Source organism: Schistocerca nitens, chromosome 5 (assembly GCF_023898315.1).
Source record: "Schistocerca nitens isolate TAMUIC-IGC-003100 chromosome 5, iqSchNite1.1, whole genome shotgun sequence".
In the NCBI taxonomy this organism is placed as follows: Eukaryota; Metazoa; Arthropoda; class Insecta; order Orthoptera; family Acrididae; genus Schistocerca; species Schistocerca nitens.
In genome coordinates, this window is record NC_064618.1 from 714706502 (window position 1) to 714724008 (window position 17507).

At 43.5% G+C, this 17507-nt stretch overlaps 1 protein-coding gene across 1 annotated transcript in view; it reads left to right on the top strand.

The window, feature by feature from the left end:
• Positions 1-16187, top strand: part of LOC126260679 (delta-like protein 1) — a 124414-nt gene extending 108227 nt beyond the window's left edge. Inside the window, exons 5-6 of the mRNA XM_049958013.1 lie at positions 6638-6830; positions 15965-16187. Of these exons, the coding sequence (XP_049813970.1) occupies positions 6638-6830; positions 15965-16187 (416 nt within the window). The remainder of the gene's footprint in view (positions 1-6637; positions 6831-15964) is intronic.
• The last annotated feature ends 1320 nt before the right edge of the window (positions 16188-17507 follow it).

Consider the following 17507-nt stretch of genomic DNA (forward strand, 5'->3'; position numbering starts at 1 on the left):
AAATTATCTGATGCGAACAGCCCAAGTCTTACTCCTACGACTGCTCTTCCTGGACTGAGTACTGCAATATCTGTTCTGTCTCCTCGTATATAGCCTGTCACATAACAGCTCCTGCAAAGAAAAGCTATTACTCAGTAATATTATTGAAATATTTTCAAATAGAAATACAGAGAAAAAAATTAATTGGCTGACAAATAATTGCAATATTATCTGTTGCTCAAATAATGTCGGCTAATGTCGGTATCAGGAGATATTTGAATTCGAAAAGAAGATGGTTGTAGTTTGACAACAAACGTCAGCGACGTAAGTTAATGAAATAAAACATACAAGGCATAAGAAAAAAATAATAAAAAAATCATCACACTCGTATATCAGAAACTCTCTACACTGAAGGACAAGCAATGTTTAGAGAGAATCTATCACGTACAAACAACATGTTTACTTAGAAAATTCTTATTGAAAAAGAGAACATTTTTAAGCCGTGAGACACATCTTGCTTTCGTTGGTTATGGAAAAGCCTGTGACATTCTCAAAAGATACCTCATATGCCTTATCACAATTAAACAAGGATGATATTCCCGTATTGTGGGTATTATAAATAATACTAAAAAGATAAAATCTTCGATCTGAATATCCATTAACCAAAGGGTACATATGAGTTGTAACTTATCCTCTCCCAATTTTAATGTTTACATAGATAATTTAATTGATGGAAATGCAGAGAAAGCAGAGTACTGGGAATAAATGAATGTTCTTGAACACAACGTTATTTGCTGATGGCCAAGTTAACAATCAAGAAACTGAGGATGAAATTTCAGAGGTAGGTTATCTTCAGCAAAACTGCCCACGATTTAACATGAAAATCGCCACATAGAAGAGCAAGACTATTTCTTCTAGAAGCGAATGGACAGTGCGAACGAGAGTTATCTAGGTAACTGACTAAGTAAACAACTACCTCACTTCCAATGCCTTGTCTGCGATATAACTTATGATATTGGCAATGATATCGATCGCAAAGTGAATAAGCACCAGATCTCTAGTGGAACAATCCAAGGAAAATTTTCTAAGTGCACCATCGTATTGGGGATGATGCAAGGACAAGCCGAGAAAAGTTTGCACGTAGCCAAGAACACTAGAAACTGTATTACCACTTAGAAAGCACACAATAACAACAGCTACAGAAAGAGCTTCCAGCTGATGGCAACGCAAAAGGTCATCCTGATCTGCTGAAAGAACTTTGCTAATATCACATAGTCCTTGAAGATGAAAGCTGAGCAGTCAGTCAGTAGGCACAGTCGTTGATGGCTGCACTGGCGATGTCGAAGGTTCCAATAACATGTGCTACACTTCGAGGAGTATACTCGTGGCACTTCCGAAATATAACGCCGATGTCCAGCCTGGGACTCGCCCTGCCTGGTGATCCGCTTGGCGGTGTCCTACAAGGGCGGACGAATATTTGGAAGTTGTCTGATGGCTCGTGGTTCACGGATGCGAGATAGTACCTGTTGTATCCGTTGGATACGGCGTCAATACTTCAGCGGTTGTTGCAGGCAAGATGGGATGCGCCAGGCGTCGTCATAGGGCGGCAACCCGCAGCGATCTGTTGTGTGGCGTGTGGCTGGATCGGGATGCATCAGCCGTACATCACACTTAAATACCGAAGAAGGGATTAAAATGAATATTTTGTACACGGTTTAATAAAATCCGGGAGTCAGTTATGGCACTAATACTCTTATGTTAGTGCAGTTACTCTCATCATAGCGCTATTACTCAAGTATGAGACTACAATGTCCGAAGTACCCTGTGTTAACAGTTTCAGTGGAAAACAATCTGTTTCGGGACTACGAGGTCTTCGCTGGTGCGTATTCCGTGTTTCTCATTACCTTCCGGTCCACAATGGCGTTAAAGTGCGTTAATATTTTTCAAAACAGGAATAAAAGTCATCAAATACCCCACATATTGGCTTGATAAGATTTCACGCATTACATGCATTTCCACAATCTCAAACCTGCACTCATCTTGGGATGCAGAATCGATTCAGCGGAATGCGACATGGTTTTATCCATCATTACACTGGGCGCCTTTCGGAGGGGTTTCCATAGCCCCTATGAAATTTTCTACTAGTGTATGGTTAAGAAAAAGATCTAGTTCGAATGCAGTACGATACTAAATACCACTTACGTCAATTCGGATTTTGTTTTGAGACAGTCCCGACGCTTATTGAACCTGTGGGTAAATCGGTGGCTGCAAAAGTTTTGCTACAGGGCTCAAAGATTTATATTACTAATAAATTAGATCATAGAAAGATATAGACGTCGGAAACGGGATTCCTAAGATACATGGATTGATATGTTCAAGACCACATTCAAAACTGAAAGGTATATTTCCTTCAGGGTAAACTCAGCTTGTCCATAGGCCAAGGCGACAAAAATCATGAGATGATGCATACTGACCATTAAAATTGCTACACCAAGAAGAAATGCAGATGATAAATAGGTATTCATTGGACAAATATATTATACTAGAACTGACATGTGGTTACATTTTCACGCAATTTGGGTGCATAGATCCTGAGAAATCAGTACCCAGAACAACCAACTCTGGCCGTAATAACGGCCTTCATATGCCTGGGCATTGAGTCAAACAGAACTTCGATGACGTGTACAGGTACAGCTGCCCATGCAGCTTTAACACGATACCACAGTTCGTCAATAGTAGTGACTGGCGTATTGTGACGAGCCAGTTGCTCGGCCACCATTGACCAGACGTTTTCAATTGGTGAGAAATCTGGAGAATGTGCTGGTCAGGGTAGCAGTCGAGCACATTCTGCATCCAGAAAGGCCCGTACAGGACTTGCGACATGTGGTCGTGCATTAGCCTGCTGAAATGTAGGGTTTCGCAGAGTTCGAATGAAGGGTAGAACCACCGGTCGTAACACATCTGAAATGTAACGTCCACTGTTCAAAGTGCCGTCAGTGCGAACAACAGGTGCCCGAGACGTGTAACCAATGGCACCCCATACCACCACGCCGGGTGATACGCCAGTATGGCGATGACGAATACACGCTTCCAACGTGCGTTCACCGCGATGTAGCCAAACACGGATGCGACCATCATGATGCTGTAAACAGAACCTGGATTCATCCAAAAAAATGACGTTTTGCCATTCGTGCACCCAGGTTCGTCATTGAGTACAGCATAGCAGGCGCTCCTGTCTGTGATGCAGCGTCAAGGGTAACCGCAGCCATAGTCTCCGAGTTGATAGTCCATGCTGCTGCAAACGTCGTCGAACTGTTCGCGCAGATGGTTGTTGTCTTGCAAACGTCCCCATCTGTTGACTCAGGGACGGAGAGGTGGCTGCACGATCCGTTACAACCATGCGGATAAGATGCCTGTCATCTCGACTGCTAGTGATACGAGGCCATTGGGATCCAGCATGGCGTTACGTATTACCCTCGTGAACCCACCGATTCCATATTCTGCTAACAGTCATTGGATCTCGACCAACGCGAGCACCAATGTTGCGATACAATAAACCGCAATCGCGATAGGGTACAATCCGAACTTTATCGAAGGCATCGCAACAACTTTGCACCAGACAACGCCGGACAACTGCTGTTTCTGTATGAGAAATCGGTTGGAAACTTTCCTCATGTCAGCACGTTGTAGGTGTTACCACCGGCGCCAAACGTGTGTGAATGCTCTTAAAAGCTTATCATTTGCATATCACAGCATCTTCCTGTCGGTTAAATTTCGCGTCTGTAGCACGTCATCTTTGTGGTGTAGCAATTTTAATGGCCAGTAGTGTACCTCCTAATATCGTGACGGTCTCCTTTTGCCCGGCCTAGAGCCGCATCACGACGTCGCATGGACTCAATGATACGTTGGAAGTACTCTGCAGAGATAATGAGTCGTGCTGCATCTACAACCGCCCATAATTGCGAAAGTGCTGGCGGTGAAGGATTTATGTCGAGCGATGTGGGCAACCCATCATTCTCTCGAACTGCCCAGAATGTTCAAACAAATCGCGAACAATTGTGGCCCATGACATGGCGCATTGTCGTCCAGAAAAATTCCATCATTGTTCGGGAACGTGAAGTCCATGGGTGGCTGCAGTTGGTCTCTAGTAACCCAACGTAACCATTTCATTTAAACATAGCCCACACCATTATGGAACAATCACCAACTTGCACGGAGACTTGTTGACAAATTGGGTCCATGGTTTCGTGGGCGTCTACGCCACAGTCGAACCCTACAATCAGCTCTTACCAATTTAAATCGTGGCTCACTTGACAAGGCGAAGGTTTTCTAGTCGTCTAGGGTGCTACTGGTAGAGTCACGAGACCAAGAGAAGCGCTGCAGGCGATGGCGTGTCATTAGCAATGCTATCTGCGTCGTTCGTATGCCACCGTACCCTATTAACGGCAAATTTCGCTCGCTGTCCAAACGATAGGTTCCTCTTACGTATCGCTTTGTTTCTAAGGCTGTTTCATGCGGTGTTGCTTGTCTGTCACATTGGAAACTCTACACAAACGGCACTGGTCTCAGTCGTTAAGTGAAGCCCGCCGTCCACTCTGTAATGCCTGAAATTTGCTATTCTCGGCACATTCTTGACACTGTGGATCTCACAATATTGAAGTCCCTGACGATTTCCGGAATGAAATGTCCTATTCGTCTAGCTCCAAAATCATTCCGTGTTCAATGTGTGTTAATTCAGTTCGTGCGGTTACTATGATGTCGGAAACTTCGTCACATGAGTCACCTAAGTCCATAAATGGACTGCCCTTCTCTACCTACTGTACGCGATACTACCACCATCTGTATATGTGCCTATCAATGTCCCATGACTTTCGTCACCTTAGAGTAATTGTAGCAGTTACACAGTTGGGATACAATTTCATAACGACTTCTCCTGATGATAGCGAGTAAAGAAATGTTGGACTCGTTGCGACAAGACAACCCCACGATTCGGCTGGTAAACCGAGAAGATTTCATCAATTTCATACAAATTTCCAAGTACTTTTTTCGCACGGTAGGTACAATGCATTCAAATGTAAATGATATATTGAGACCTTCCCGTCTCCTCTCTATACCACTTTTGTTACTGATAACCTTCCCTTTTACAACAAGCTATGTAACCTTTTCTTAGGATTTCTTTCTCTTGCTTAATAATAACAAATGAAATCTTCCCTTTGAAATTTATTCTCTTTCTCTATCTTCGCATACAAATTTAATTGCTGCTTATAGAAAGTGATTTTCTGATTATTTCGACGAAACATAGAATGTGTCGTCGTCGTGGCCCTTAGTCGTTATCTGCAGTAACCCAAAACTGTTCATTACCTTTTTTACTGTTACTGGATCGCCATCTGACTGCTACATCGAACTGCGACATGAATATACTTACTCTGTTTTACTATACTCTATTATCTGTTGGTGGGCTTTCATAATAAGCGACTGTATTTAATACCAAAGCTGACGTTATTCTTTAATAGCAAAGCTGACGTTATTCTATAATTAATTTGACTGAAATTACGTAATTCATAGTTAAACTTTTTCTAGACAACAATAAAATTTGGCAAAGTTTTACGTTGATGGTTTTTGGGATGGATTATAATTAGAAATGCAGTATTGCTGGCAAAAGTTAATTATTTTCTGAATGAAATTATTTTACAAACGTTCAAATGGGATTTACTTTTTACAATAATCTTACAACTATCAATGCGCAAACATATCTTCAGTAGTCTTGAGTTTCTCAAAAAAATTAATTCAATAATATTAGTTCCTCTTATTATAATAGTTAGCTGATGTCTCTGTACATCCGTTTATAATGTCTTGTAAATCATAGCTAGTGGCTGGCAGGCACACCGCTCCTCTCAACCTCTCGCTTCAGACCTGTTACCGACTCACTTCACTTCTCGCTTACTACTGACTTCCTGCGAACGCTAAAGTGCGCTCTCTCCTGCCAACAAAGCTTTCTGGTGCAGACAATCCCTGCTACCATTACAAAATGTATCAATGCGCGGTCTCTCCCGCTCTTTTCTTAAAATGTATCCATACGCGGTCTCTCCCGCCCTTTTTTTAAAATTATATCAATTTGCGGTCTCTCTTGTCAACAATACTTTGGTGCAGACATTCCCTGCTACCACAATTATTTCCAACATGACAAATATTAATTATTCCTACGTAATCCTATTAATAAAATATAAATATCTTTCATAAATTGTGATTTGACAATAAACAATAGAAATATACACGTCTTACAATATTTCGTAAGCATTAACATACTATAAATAATCACTTTAAAGATTTGAAATTAATAGACAATCAAACGTATGAACGCGCGCGCGCGCGCGTGTGTGTGTGTGTGTGTGTGTGTGTGTGTGTGTGTGTGTGTCTAGTGTAATTACTTTACAGTCTGAATAAAATGCAAGAGGTAAGAGTATTAAAACGAATAATTTCATGTAGACCGAATGCCAGGAGAGTCATTGGAAAACCAAGGATGTGATGGTATAAATTGCTTCTGTGGCCCTAACAAGTGGTACGGCTAACAGATCTAGACTGTCCGGAGACTTCCTCCGTTGCAGTGAAGAGTCGCTCGGCGTGTACTGTACTCGTGTCGTGCGTGGCGCTGTTGCAGTCTGGTGCCGCGACGCGTGCCTGAACGGCGGCCAGTGCGTGGGGCCGGACCAGTGCGAGTGTCCGCACAACAGCAGCGGCCCCACCTGCGGCACGCCCGTGTGCGACCCGCCCTGCGAGAACGGCGCCACCTGCCAGCCCGGAAACACCTGCCTCTGCGACGCCGTCTTCACCGGCACGCGCTGCGAGAAGAGGTCAGCCGCCACTCTCTTCTTCTGGCCGGGCGAGCAGCTACACTTGAAGCATAAATAAAACACCTTCACACCCTACCACAACATAGGTCAAAATTTAATAATAATTGTGGTGTTGCTCCCGCTGCTAAATACTGCATTTTCGGGCAACAACAAAGCTATTATGTGGCAGGTGTCAGAGCACAGTTAATAAAGTCATTTCATGTAATAATAAATAAACTAGGCACTTATCTTTTGGTGTTTCCCACGCTGGTCTCGTTGTAAAATCATGGCTCAATCGTCGAAAATCTAGGTGGTGATGATTCCAAGCTCGGATGCAAAGAGGCCTAGGTTTTCTTCTGCTATATTCAAAAGTTTTGTAGATGTGTTTCACAAACCATTCTTAAAGATTAAACCATTCAAAGTTAGTACAATGGTGATGTAAAAAAATAATCAGCACTCCGAATTCAAGTTACACTTCCTTTTTATTGCTTTTGTTGCAATATCACGTAACACACAAAACATCGCTTCACAATACAAAACATACATGAAAACACCTTCCTCACTGTTGAAGTTCACATTTTATAAGCTGACTACGATACGCGTCTTTCCATCATGACGTCCAAGATTTGACTTTCTCAATGTCCGACTCTCTAACTCTCTAACTAACTAATAATCGCTTACGCGCCCAAAAATCAAGAGTTACAAGTACGTCAAAGATCATAGTGACAAAAGAAAGAATACACATAAGAATAATATCATTGCAACATAAACATATCGATGTATCAAAGTACCTCTACATTAATGAAATAAAATGGAATGTTGTCGCAGAAATATGTTAACTACTTCACAGAAACACAGCAGAATATAGCTGGTATCGAGAGGTTCAGGTGAGGTGCCGTAATGGTTGCGTAGTTCAAGTACCATTACAACAGATAGATGGCAGATCTTTTGGGAATGGCTTTCTTTATTTTCTATTGAGCTTCTTTCTCGTTTCCTTCTCACTTTCACCATCATCAATATTGTTATTTTAGTCTCTTTACCTTTTACCTTTTCACAATCCTGTGGGTTCACTTTGATGCGTACACGTTCCCACGTTGTTTACCACCGACAGGGATCAACAAAAGAAGAGTTCAAGTTACAATGATTATTTACAGTGCTACTCAATTTTTCTTTTGCTGATACCACTGAGCAACAAATTTTCACTGAAAATATTTGTCCTGCATTATACAATCAAAATACACGTTTAATACTGTACGCTAGAAATACCAGTATAAGAAATTTGTTGAAAAATTTGGGGATTTGCAATGAAACATCATTTCAGTTGCACAACTAATATTTAGTAAACATGAACTGACAAAATACTGGGTGATCGAAAAGTCAGTATAAATTTGAAAATTAATAAACCACGGAATAATGTAGATAGAGAGGTAAAATTGACACACACATGCTTGGAATGACAAGGGATTTTATTAGAACCAAAATGTAGGATGGCGCTCCACCCCATATTGCTAGACGCGCGAAAGATCCCTTGCGCGCGTCGTTTGATGATGATCGTGTGCTCAGCTGCCATTTTCGTCATGCTTGGCCTCCCAGGTCCCCAGACCTCACTCCGTGCGATTATTGGCTCTGGGGTTACCTGAAGTCGCCATTGTATCGTGATCGACTGATATCTATAGGGAGGCTGAAAGACAACATCCGACACCAATGCCTCAGCATAACTCCGGACATGCTTTACAGGGCTGTTCACAACATTATTCCTCGACTACAGCTATTGTTGAGGAATGATGGTGGACATATTGAGCATTTCCTGTACAGAACATCATCTTTGCTTTGTCTTACTTTGTTATGCTAATTATTGCTATTCTGATCAGATGAAGCGCCATCTGCCGGACATTTTTTGAACTTTTGTTTCTAATAAAACCCCATGTCATTCCAAGCATGTGTGTCAATTTGTACCTCTCTATCTACATTATTCCGTGGTTTATTCAGTTTTCAAATTTATACTGACTTTTTGATCACCCGGGCTAAAGGGAACCGAAAGAAATTGTTGAACTCTTTGAAATTTTTCAGCTTCTTATAGAAACTATATTAAAACGTAAGCAATCCATTAATTGTAAAGTAAGGTCAGCACAAATCTGCCACTGACCTATGATGCACTTCATTACAAGCATTTCATATGTACCTAAGACTCTTCCACGTGAAAAGTACTTCCAATTTGAACTGAAGAATCTCATTGCCAATGTGCTTCCAGTCCATAAGGAGAAGACTCCATTCTTTAGGATTCTAATTAACTGAGTCCTGGTGTTTCCCAAGCATGTATTAACTGCAGTCTTCTGCTAGTCAGTCTCCACCTTACCCCCTCTTTGTCCATCTTCTCCTCCCTCCTCCCTGTGTTCATCTCCTCGTCCTCTTCGTATATCATCAAACTCCCCCTCACTCTGCCCATCCCCCACTCCTCACTGTCCTTCTCATCCTCTCTACTTTGTCTCTCCATTTCCTCCTTCCCCAGTCACTATCTAACTCCTCCTCTCCCTCTCTATCCAACTCCTCCTACCCACTTTTCCCATTTCCTCCTGCCCATCTCTCTTTTCATCTCCACATTCCCCCTGACTCGTCCATATCATCCTCTTCCTGTCTCTGTCCGTCTCTGTCCTTTGTCTCTCTATCTCCTTCTTCCCCCATTTCTCCCCTATTCCTCCTTGCCCCTCTGTCTTCTCCACCCATCTCTCTCTACGCATCACCTTTGCTTTTGTTGATCATCTTATAACATCTGTTCTATACACAGTTCAACTACTCTTCCAAGTCCTGTACCATCTCTGGGAGAATTTGAGTGTTCCTGGCAATCCTTACACTTTCATTTTTTCTCCCTTGCTTTCCCCAGTTCTATGTTGATTTCCTTTACTACTTGCTCAGTGTACAGACCGAGTAAGAATGGAAATAGGCTACAATCGTGTCTCAACCCACTGTCAACAATTTTTTTCCCTTTCATGGATTCGAAAATTGGTAGATAACATTTAGTTTCCTGTACTTTTTCTCTACGACCATGAAAGTTTCAAATGGTGAGGTATTATAGGGGGTAGTCAAATGAAAGAGGAACACAAGACAAAACGGAGCCATAGAATGGTTCCATTCACACACGTTAAGACGTTTATTCAAGTAGGAGACGAGGAGATCAGTTCCTGTTTCGTAGAACGCGGTCGATCACTGACGGATACAGACCATCAACCACTGTTGCAGTTAACTCGAGTGAGTGAAGCCGACTTACAGGCACGTATTCCTTCATGTTGCCAAAGATGTGAAATGTGTATGGAGGGTGTTATACTGTCCCCCCCCCCCCTCCCCGCCTCCGCTTAAGCGAAGCCTTCGTCCGACTGGCAATATGGGGGTGGTCATTATCGTGTAACATGATGATTCCGTCCTACGGCATTCCTGGGAGTTCTAACTTTATGGCCCAACGTTGTTTTTGCAAAGTGTCTTCACAGTACAGCGCATACATTGTGGTTCCACGCTCAAAGAATTCGACGAGTAGAGGGGTCATCATTACCCTACCCGGTTCTAGTGCGAACAGATATGGATTTCTTGGCGGGGGAGCTGTGGGATGTTTTCATTGTTGACTTTGTCGTTGGCCCCCTAGCTGCCGTAATGATACCGGATCGAATCACCCTGTTTCACGATAATACTCACCACCACGTTCGTTGACTATGTTCCAACGATTTGGTTGAGAAACGCTGAAACTTCCTCTGCACAGCCCGGATTTCTCACCGTGTGATTTTCGCATCATTGGCGACCTGAAGAAAGACATATGTGGATGTCGGTTTCAGTCAGACGAGGCAGTGCTACAGTGGATGCGATTGTGGATCCATCAGCGGCCGACCGCATTCTACGAAACAGGATTAATCGTCTCGCCTCCCAGTAGGTGACTGTCTTGACATGTGTGGTGATTACTTCTCAGTGTAGTCATTCTATGGTTCTGATGTGACGGTTGTTTGGTTTTCATTTAACTGCTTCTTCTTACATGAAAGATTCCTCTAAACGTAAAAATGGAAAAGGTTAGCCTTTCTTCAACATATGTTTTAAGTGTCAGGTCGGTATCTCCGCACGTGTTGGTAAATTTTCCCGAACTCCAAAAGATTTCCCTCGAGCTCATTTCTACCAGTTCAATTCTTGTCAATATTTCGCAATCATGACTTATTGCACTGGTAGACCATTAATATTCACACCCATTAGCAGCTGCCCTCGCACGTCTCGTATACTTTTCAAACATAAAAAGCTAAAAAATTGGTCGCGTTTACAAAAATAAACTTAAACATTCGCTCCTAGAAGTGATCACATTTCGTTGAGGATACATCTTCTGCCGTTTGACACTTGCTATATTCCTCGATACGCACGGTGGTCAGAAACTGTCTGAAAGGCTTGCAAGGGTGTTGGTACGATTGATTGTGCTGACAAATGACTTAAGGAAAAAATCGATATATTTGCGCGTTTCCAAATTAATTAGCATTGAAGTTAATCAATTAGGCCGTTGCGGGCGCGAATTCAAGAGGTGCGACAGTACAGTTGGTGAGAGTTGTTCTCACTGCATAGATTATAGCGCATGAGACTGCTCAGCCTTTGGCTCGTGTTCAGTTTTAGGAACCCGAACGAAGAACACGTTTGTAAACAGTGTCTCTGGTGCACCATTTGAATTTGCACGCGCAATGGCCTGATTGAGATTGTGTCTGACCACCGTGTACAGACTACTGACGCGATTTGCTCGTATAGCGTAACGCACAGAGTGCTTGCTTGGGAGAGAATGGGATGAACTATACCGCATCAAATCCGAGCAGCGCGTTAAAGACCGAGGTGTACTATGAAGGCCAACCCGATTGTGTTATTTAGGCGATATCCCACGCTCGTTTAGGCAGATGGCTGCTTGGTTCCCGAATTTCGCCTCACAGAATAAGAACAGTCAAAATACAATAACACACAGAGCTCAGTTAACATGGTTCACAAACAGCACGCATACTTACCTCCATTTGGTTACCTTGTCGACTGTGGCGTCGGGAGTTGTATGCAGCCACACAAAGTTAAATAATAAGAAAATAATTCAACTAATCACTGAAAATGCGTAATTCCTACTATAAGGGATGTATTGTAGAGAAAAGAAAGACGAAGATAGCCACCTCGCTCGTACACTTGGTATGGCCTCTGCCATCCCCATACAAATTAAGAAAGAGCTGAAACGATGACCCAGTCACCGCTTTGCATCTGTACCCAGAGCTGAAAGCACGTTGAATCCCTACCTGCAAGCAACTCTTCAAAGCGAAGACTGAAATTAGTGAACATTGGTAAAAATGACTCGACTTCCCCTTCAATTCACTTCACAGTAGCGGCTGGATCTGACCATGCAATCCGCAGGTGGTGACTGAAATCGCCGCAGAATCAATCATAGGCTCTGCACTAGCAAGCTGCCTCTAAGTACAGGTCGGCCAGATGAGAGCCTCTAGCTGCCCAGGTGAAGTCTGACCGAGGTGGCACCTGGCTGTTGTAACTGAGTGGTTGAATCATAAACACTGTTAGTGCCCACCAGTGACAATCTGACTTTACAGACACTGATTTCCCTCCATTTCATGGCTAAGCAGTTAGAAAAATGATTATTTTTGAGGCTACAAAGATGTGTTCCGTTCTCTCCCTCACTCTATCGACGTTCGTCTTTTGGAAAATAACAGCGGACGTCTGTAAGCACAATCTCATTTATTACTTCTGCTTCTAAGTATTTTACGTTAACCAGCGGTTCGTGTTCTTACAGTTCGTTAAACATTTGGTCTTGTGCAACCTGAGCACGGTGACCGTGCCTCACTAGATTCGCATTCCACCCTCTCAGACGCTATCTTAATGGCCTGTGTATTCCGGCGAATCCTGACTGCGTTGCATAGCGTCCACATTAAGAACTCGTCTGGAGCTCTGCCAAAACAGCAAGCAACACAACCCCCCCCCCCACCCTTCCACCCCATACCCTGCCGCACACTGCTCGTTGAAAACACTCTCTATCGTTCCGGCACAGCCTGCATTGTGACTTCAGAGCGTCCAGCGCTAAGGTGGCTTTTTCAAAGCAATGTCCAGTCTAATAGTTGTTCCTGGCACATGTTAGAGCGTTGTTTTGGGCCTTCCACGAATTATGCTGAGAGCTGTTTCCCTTCCGGTTTTTGACCCATGACGCGTCCCCCTCGCCTATAGCCAAGTGGAGGACGCTTTCATAGAGACTTCTTATTTAGGTGTACTAGAATTCAATACAGCAGATCGTAATCGGCGTAGAATGTTACGGGACTAAGACAAGGAAGTGTGATATCACCGCTACTATTTATAATGGTGATGGATGAAATAGTCAAAGAGACGAAAGAAGCCCATAGAGGAAGGGAGATGAAGCTGTTACTATTTGCTGATGATATTGTGGTGTGGGGAACAAGCAGTAAGGAGGTACAAAGCAAATCGACATCCTAAATGATAAGGTCGAGAAATATGAAAAGAAATTTAGTGTGGAGAAAAGCAAGACCATGGTGGTAACCAGAGGGATTGGAGAGGGCAAGGGACCAATTCGTATTAAGGGACGGGATATTGAAATAATGAACCAATTTAAGTATCTGGGGAGTGTATTAAAGGGGAATGCTCGTTTGGAGACAAAAATTAGCAAAAGAATACAACAGAGCAGTACATTTTGCCAGTGTATGAGGGGCTTGGTGTGGGGAAAGTAAGTGCCAGAGCGCTGCAAGCTGGTGCTATAAAAGACTTACTTCACACCCATACAAATTTACGGCTCAGGGACTTGGACTATAAGGAGAGTAGGATATAATCCAGTGAAATGAAGTTTCTGCGAAGTATGCTAGGGAAGACGATGAGAGACAGAGTGAAAAATGATGTTAGGAAGGAACCTCTGAGTGGAGAAGGTGACTGGGAAAATTGAAAAGAATAAGTTAAAATGGTTTGGTCATGTGAAGACGATGGGAGAGGGATGAATACCAAGAAGAATGATGGAGTTGAAGATTGAGGGCAAGAAGCCAAGAGGAAGACCGAGAAGAAGCTGGATTGATACAATAAAGATGAGCTTAAGGAGGAGAAACCTGCTATGGAACCAAATTGTAGAAGAAGAATGGTGGAAAGACCGAGTGAAGTGGCGAAGTACCATTGATACCCCAAGCCGACCAGATGTTGGATAGAAGGGAAAGGAAGATAATGATGACGAATCGGCGTAGTCAGATACTGGCAATCAGTGCTATTGTTTCATATTTCATTTTCCAGCGGTGATACAATGAGGTGACAAAACTCATAGGATACCTCCTAATTTCGTGTCGGACATCCTTTTGCCCAGTGAAGTGTGGCATCTCGACGTGGTATGGGCTGAACAGGTTGCTGGAAGTCCTCTACAGAAATACTTAATCATGCTCTCACTACAGCCATCCATAATTGCGAAAATGTTGCCAGTGCAGGATTTTGTGCACGAACTGACCTCTCGCTTATGTCCCATAAACATCCTATCGGTGGCCAAATCACTCCAGAATGTTATTCAAATCAATAGTGAACATTTGTGTCACCCACAAAACAATCGATGTTTCGGAACATGAAGTACATGAATAGCTGCAAATGGTCTCCAAAAAGCCAAAAATAATAATTTCCAGTCAGTGATCGATTCAGTTGGACCAGAGGATCCAGACCATTCCAGGTAAACACAGCTCACAATCGTTATGGAGCTACCACCAGCTTGCACAGTGACTCGTCGAGAAATTGGGTCCACAGCTCCTTGGGATCTGCGCAACACTCGCGCCCTACCATCGACCCTTACCAGCTGAAGACTCATCTGACCAGACCAACCATCAAAGGTCCAACCGATGTGGTCACAGGCCAAGGAGAGAGACGCTGCAGGCTCTGACGTGCTACTGGTAGAGGCACTCACGTTGGTCGAATGCTGCTACAGCCCATTAACGCCAAATTTCAGCTCATTGTCTTCATGGATACGTTCGTCGGACGTCCCACACTGATATCTGCAGTGTTTCATGTCTGTTAGCACTGACAACTCTACGCAAACGCCGCAGCTCTTGGTTGTAAAGGTACGGCATCACACACTGTCGTGTCCGTGGCGAGAGGTAATGCCTGAAATTTGCTATTCTTCGTACACTCTTCACACTGTGGATCTCGGAATATTGAATACCCTAACGATTTCTGAAATGCATTTTCCCATGCGTCTAGGTCCAACTACGACTTGGCGATCAAAGTTTATTTATTCCCGCTGTGCGGAAGCAATCACATCGGAAACCGTTTCACACGAATCACCTGAGTAAAAATGACAGCTCCCCCAATGCACTGTCATTTTATATTTTGGGGATATATTTCGAGGGCATTAGATTAGGAAATGAGACACTTAAAGTAGTAAAGGAGTTTTGCTATTTAGGGAGTAAAATAACTGATGATGGTCGAAGTAGAGAGGATATAAAATGTAGACTGGCAATGGCAAGGAAATCGTTTCTGAACAAGATAAATTTGTTAACATCGAGTATAGATTTAAGTGTCAGGAAGTCGTTTCTGAAAGTATTTGTATGGAGTGTAGCCATGTATGGAAGTGAAACATGGACGATAACCAGTTTGGACAAGAAGAGAATAGAAGCTTTCGAAATGTGGTGCTACAGAAGAATGCTGAAGATAAGGTGGGTAGATCACGTAACTAATGAGGAGGTATTGAATAGTATTGGGGAGAAGAGAAGTTTGTGGCACAACTTGACTAGAAGATGGGATCGGTTGGTAGGACATGTTTTGAGGCATCAAGGGATCACAAATTTAGCATTGGAGGGCAGCGTGGAGGGTAAAAATCGTAGAGGGAGACCAAGAGATCAATACACTAAGCAGATTCAGAAGGATGTAGGTTGCAGTAGGTACTGGGAGATGAAGAAGCTTGCACAGGATAGAGTAGCATGGAGAGCTGCATCAAACCAGTCTCAGGACTGAAGACCACAACAACAACGATGACTTTTCTCACCTCAGTGTAAATTTATCCCTATTTGACTCGTCTTTTTATTTCGGGGGATGCATCGGCTACGAGACAGTTTGGGAAAAAAGGTCGCGTAATAATTGACCTCGAAGCTTTAAGACGGATGAGTGCAGAGCCTGAGCGTACCTACCTGTTGCAGGAAGTGCGAGTTCCGGCCGCTGCAGGAGCCGTACACCCGGGGCTTCCGGCGCCTGGTGGCGGGCGCCGCCCCTGCAGACACCGCAGCCGGCGCCACCGCCTCGTGCGACCCGGCGCGCCACGGCGCCGACTGCCAGCAGCCCCAACCGCAAGCGCGCTACCAGACGCTGTACAAGACCTTCTACCGCACCGTCTACCGCTGCGCAGACGAGGGGCGCCAGTAAGCGTCGCACTGCCACCTCGCGTGTCGCGCGACCGGCGGCGGCTGCGCTTCTGAGGCGTCGGGCGTCATCCACACATCCGAGGCGAATTCTGGGACGAGCATTGCTGAAGAATGCATTACTGTCTCTGCCGTTACATGTTGCAGTATTGCCAGTAGAATTATATCACGTGGCAGCCCACATCTTGACGATCGTGGTACATACACTTGCTTCGCTCAAGTGTCCCTCCTCACACACAGACACATTTGTGTGTGTACCTGGAATGGGTCCAAAGGAAAACGTTTAAGGTTGACTGTTCTCTAACGATGACTATATTCAATAATAACAAGTTTATTATCACTCTTTTGTGTGACCTCATAACCATAGATACTAAACAGTGACAAATAAGAAACGGAAATGAACCAATAGAGAGCCTATCTACCCATTTGCACAACTGAAACAAGACCTAGATCCCTCTCAATAGTTAGACCACTGGTTTAGCTATCTTCACTAATGCGTCTATGTCTTCTGACACTACACCAACCTGGGTATCACTGACCGCTGTCTGACTGACTTTCATTATTCAGTTTTATTATTTTAGCTTGAGCAGGCTCTCACTTTTAGGAAAATATTTTCTTGTTTCACTCTCTCTCTAATTCTAGCCACCTCATTTTTTTTAAAACTTTTCATTACACAACGACTTGTTTGCTCTCTGCAGCCATTGTTTTAGAAATGGTAATTGTGTTATCCAGCTTTATTATTTGGCAGTGATGCCTGAGAGGCTGGGGTGGAGGACGGGTGTTCTTATATATTCTAATCGGGAATTTAATTGGATAATATTATCGGATTCACTTCGGCTATTCGATCTACTGCCAGGTTTAAAACCCCAAAGCCCTGTCCACAACCACGGTCCAGTTTTGTACTTCACTCACTTTCAGGTCTACGAGAGAGTGTGGACGACAAATCTGTGCGTTACTTTTGCAATATACAGGGTGTTCAGAAATTCCCGGTATGGAATTCTAGGACTTACAGAGGGGAATCAGTAGCTAATATTTTGAATTGGAACCCAAGTCGGGAAACGTACACTTTCCGTGCTACAAGAATTTAAAAACTTGTTGGTAATGTGACCACTCTTACAAGTAACTGATCACACATGACCCAGTACATCTCTTGTTTTCTTATTAATTGCTAAAGAAATTACTCGTGTACTCGTTGACGAGTTCTCTTCAATATGATGAAAAAGTGCCTCCTTGAATTTGAGTGTGCGGCATCTCCTTGAAGCACCACGTACACGCCTGCTAACGATGACGATACCCTTTCTCGATGCCGCTGCGTAATTGTTGT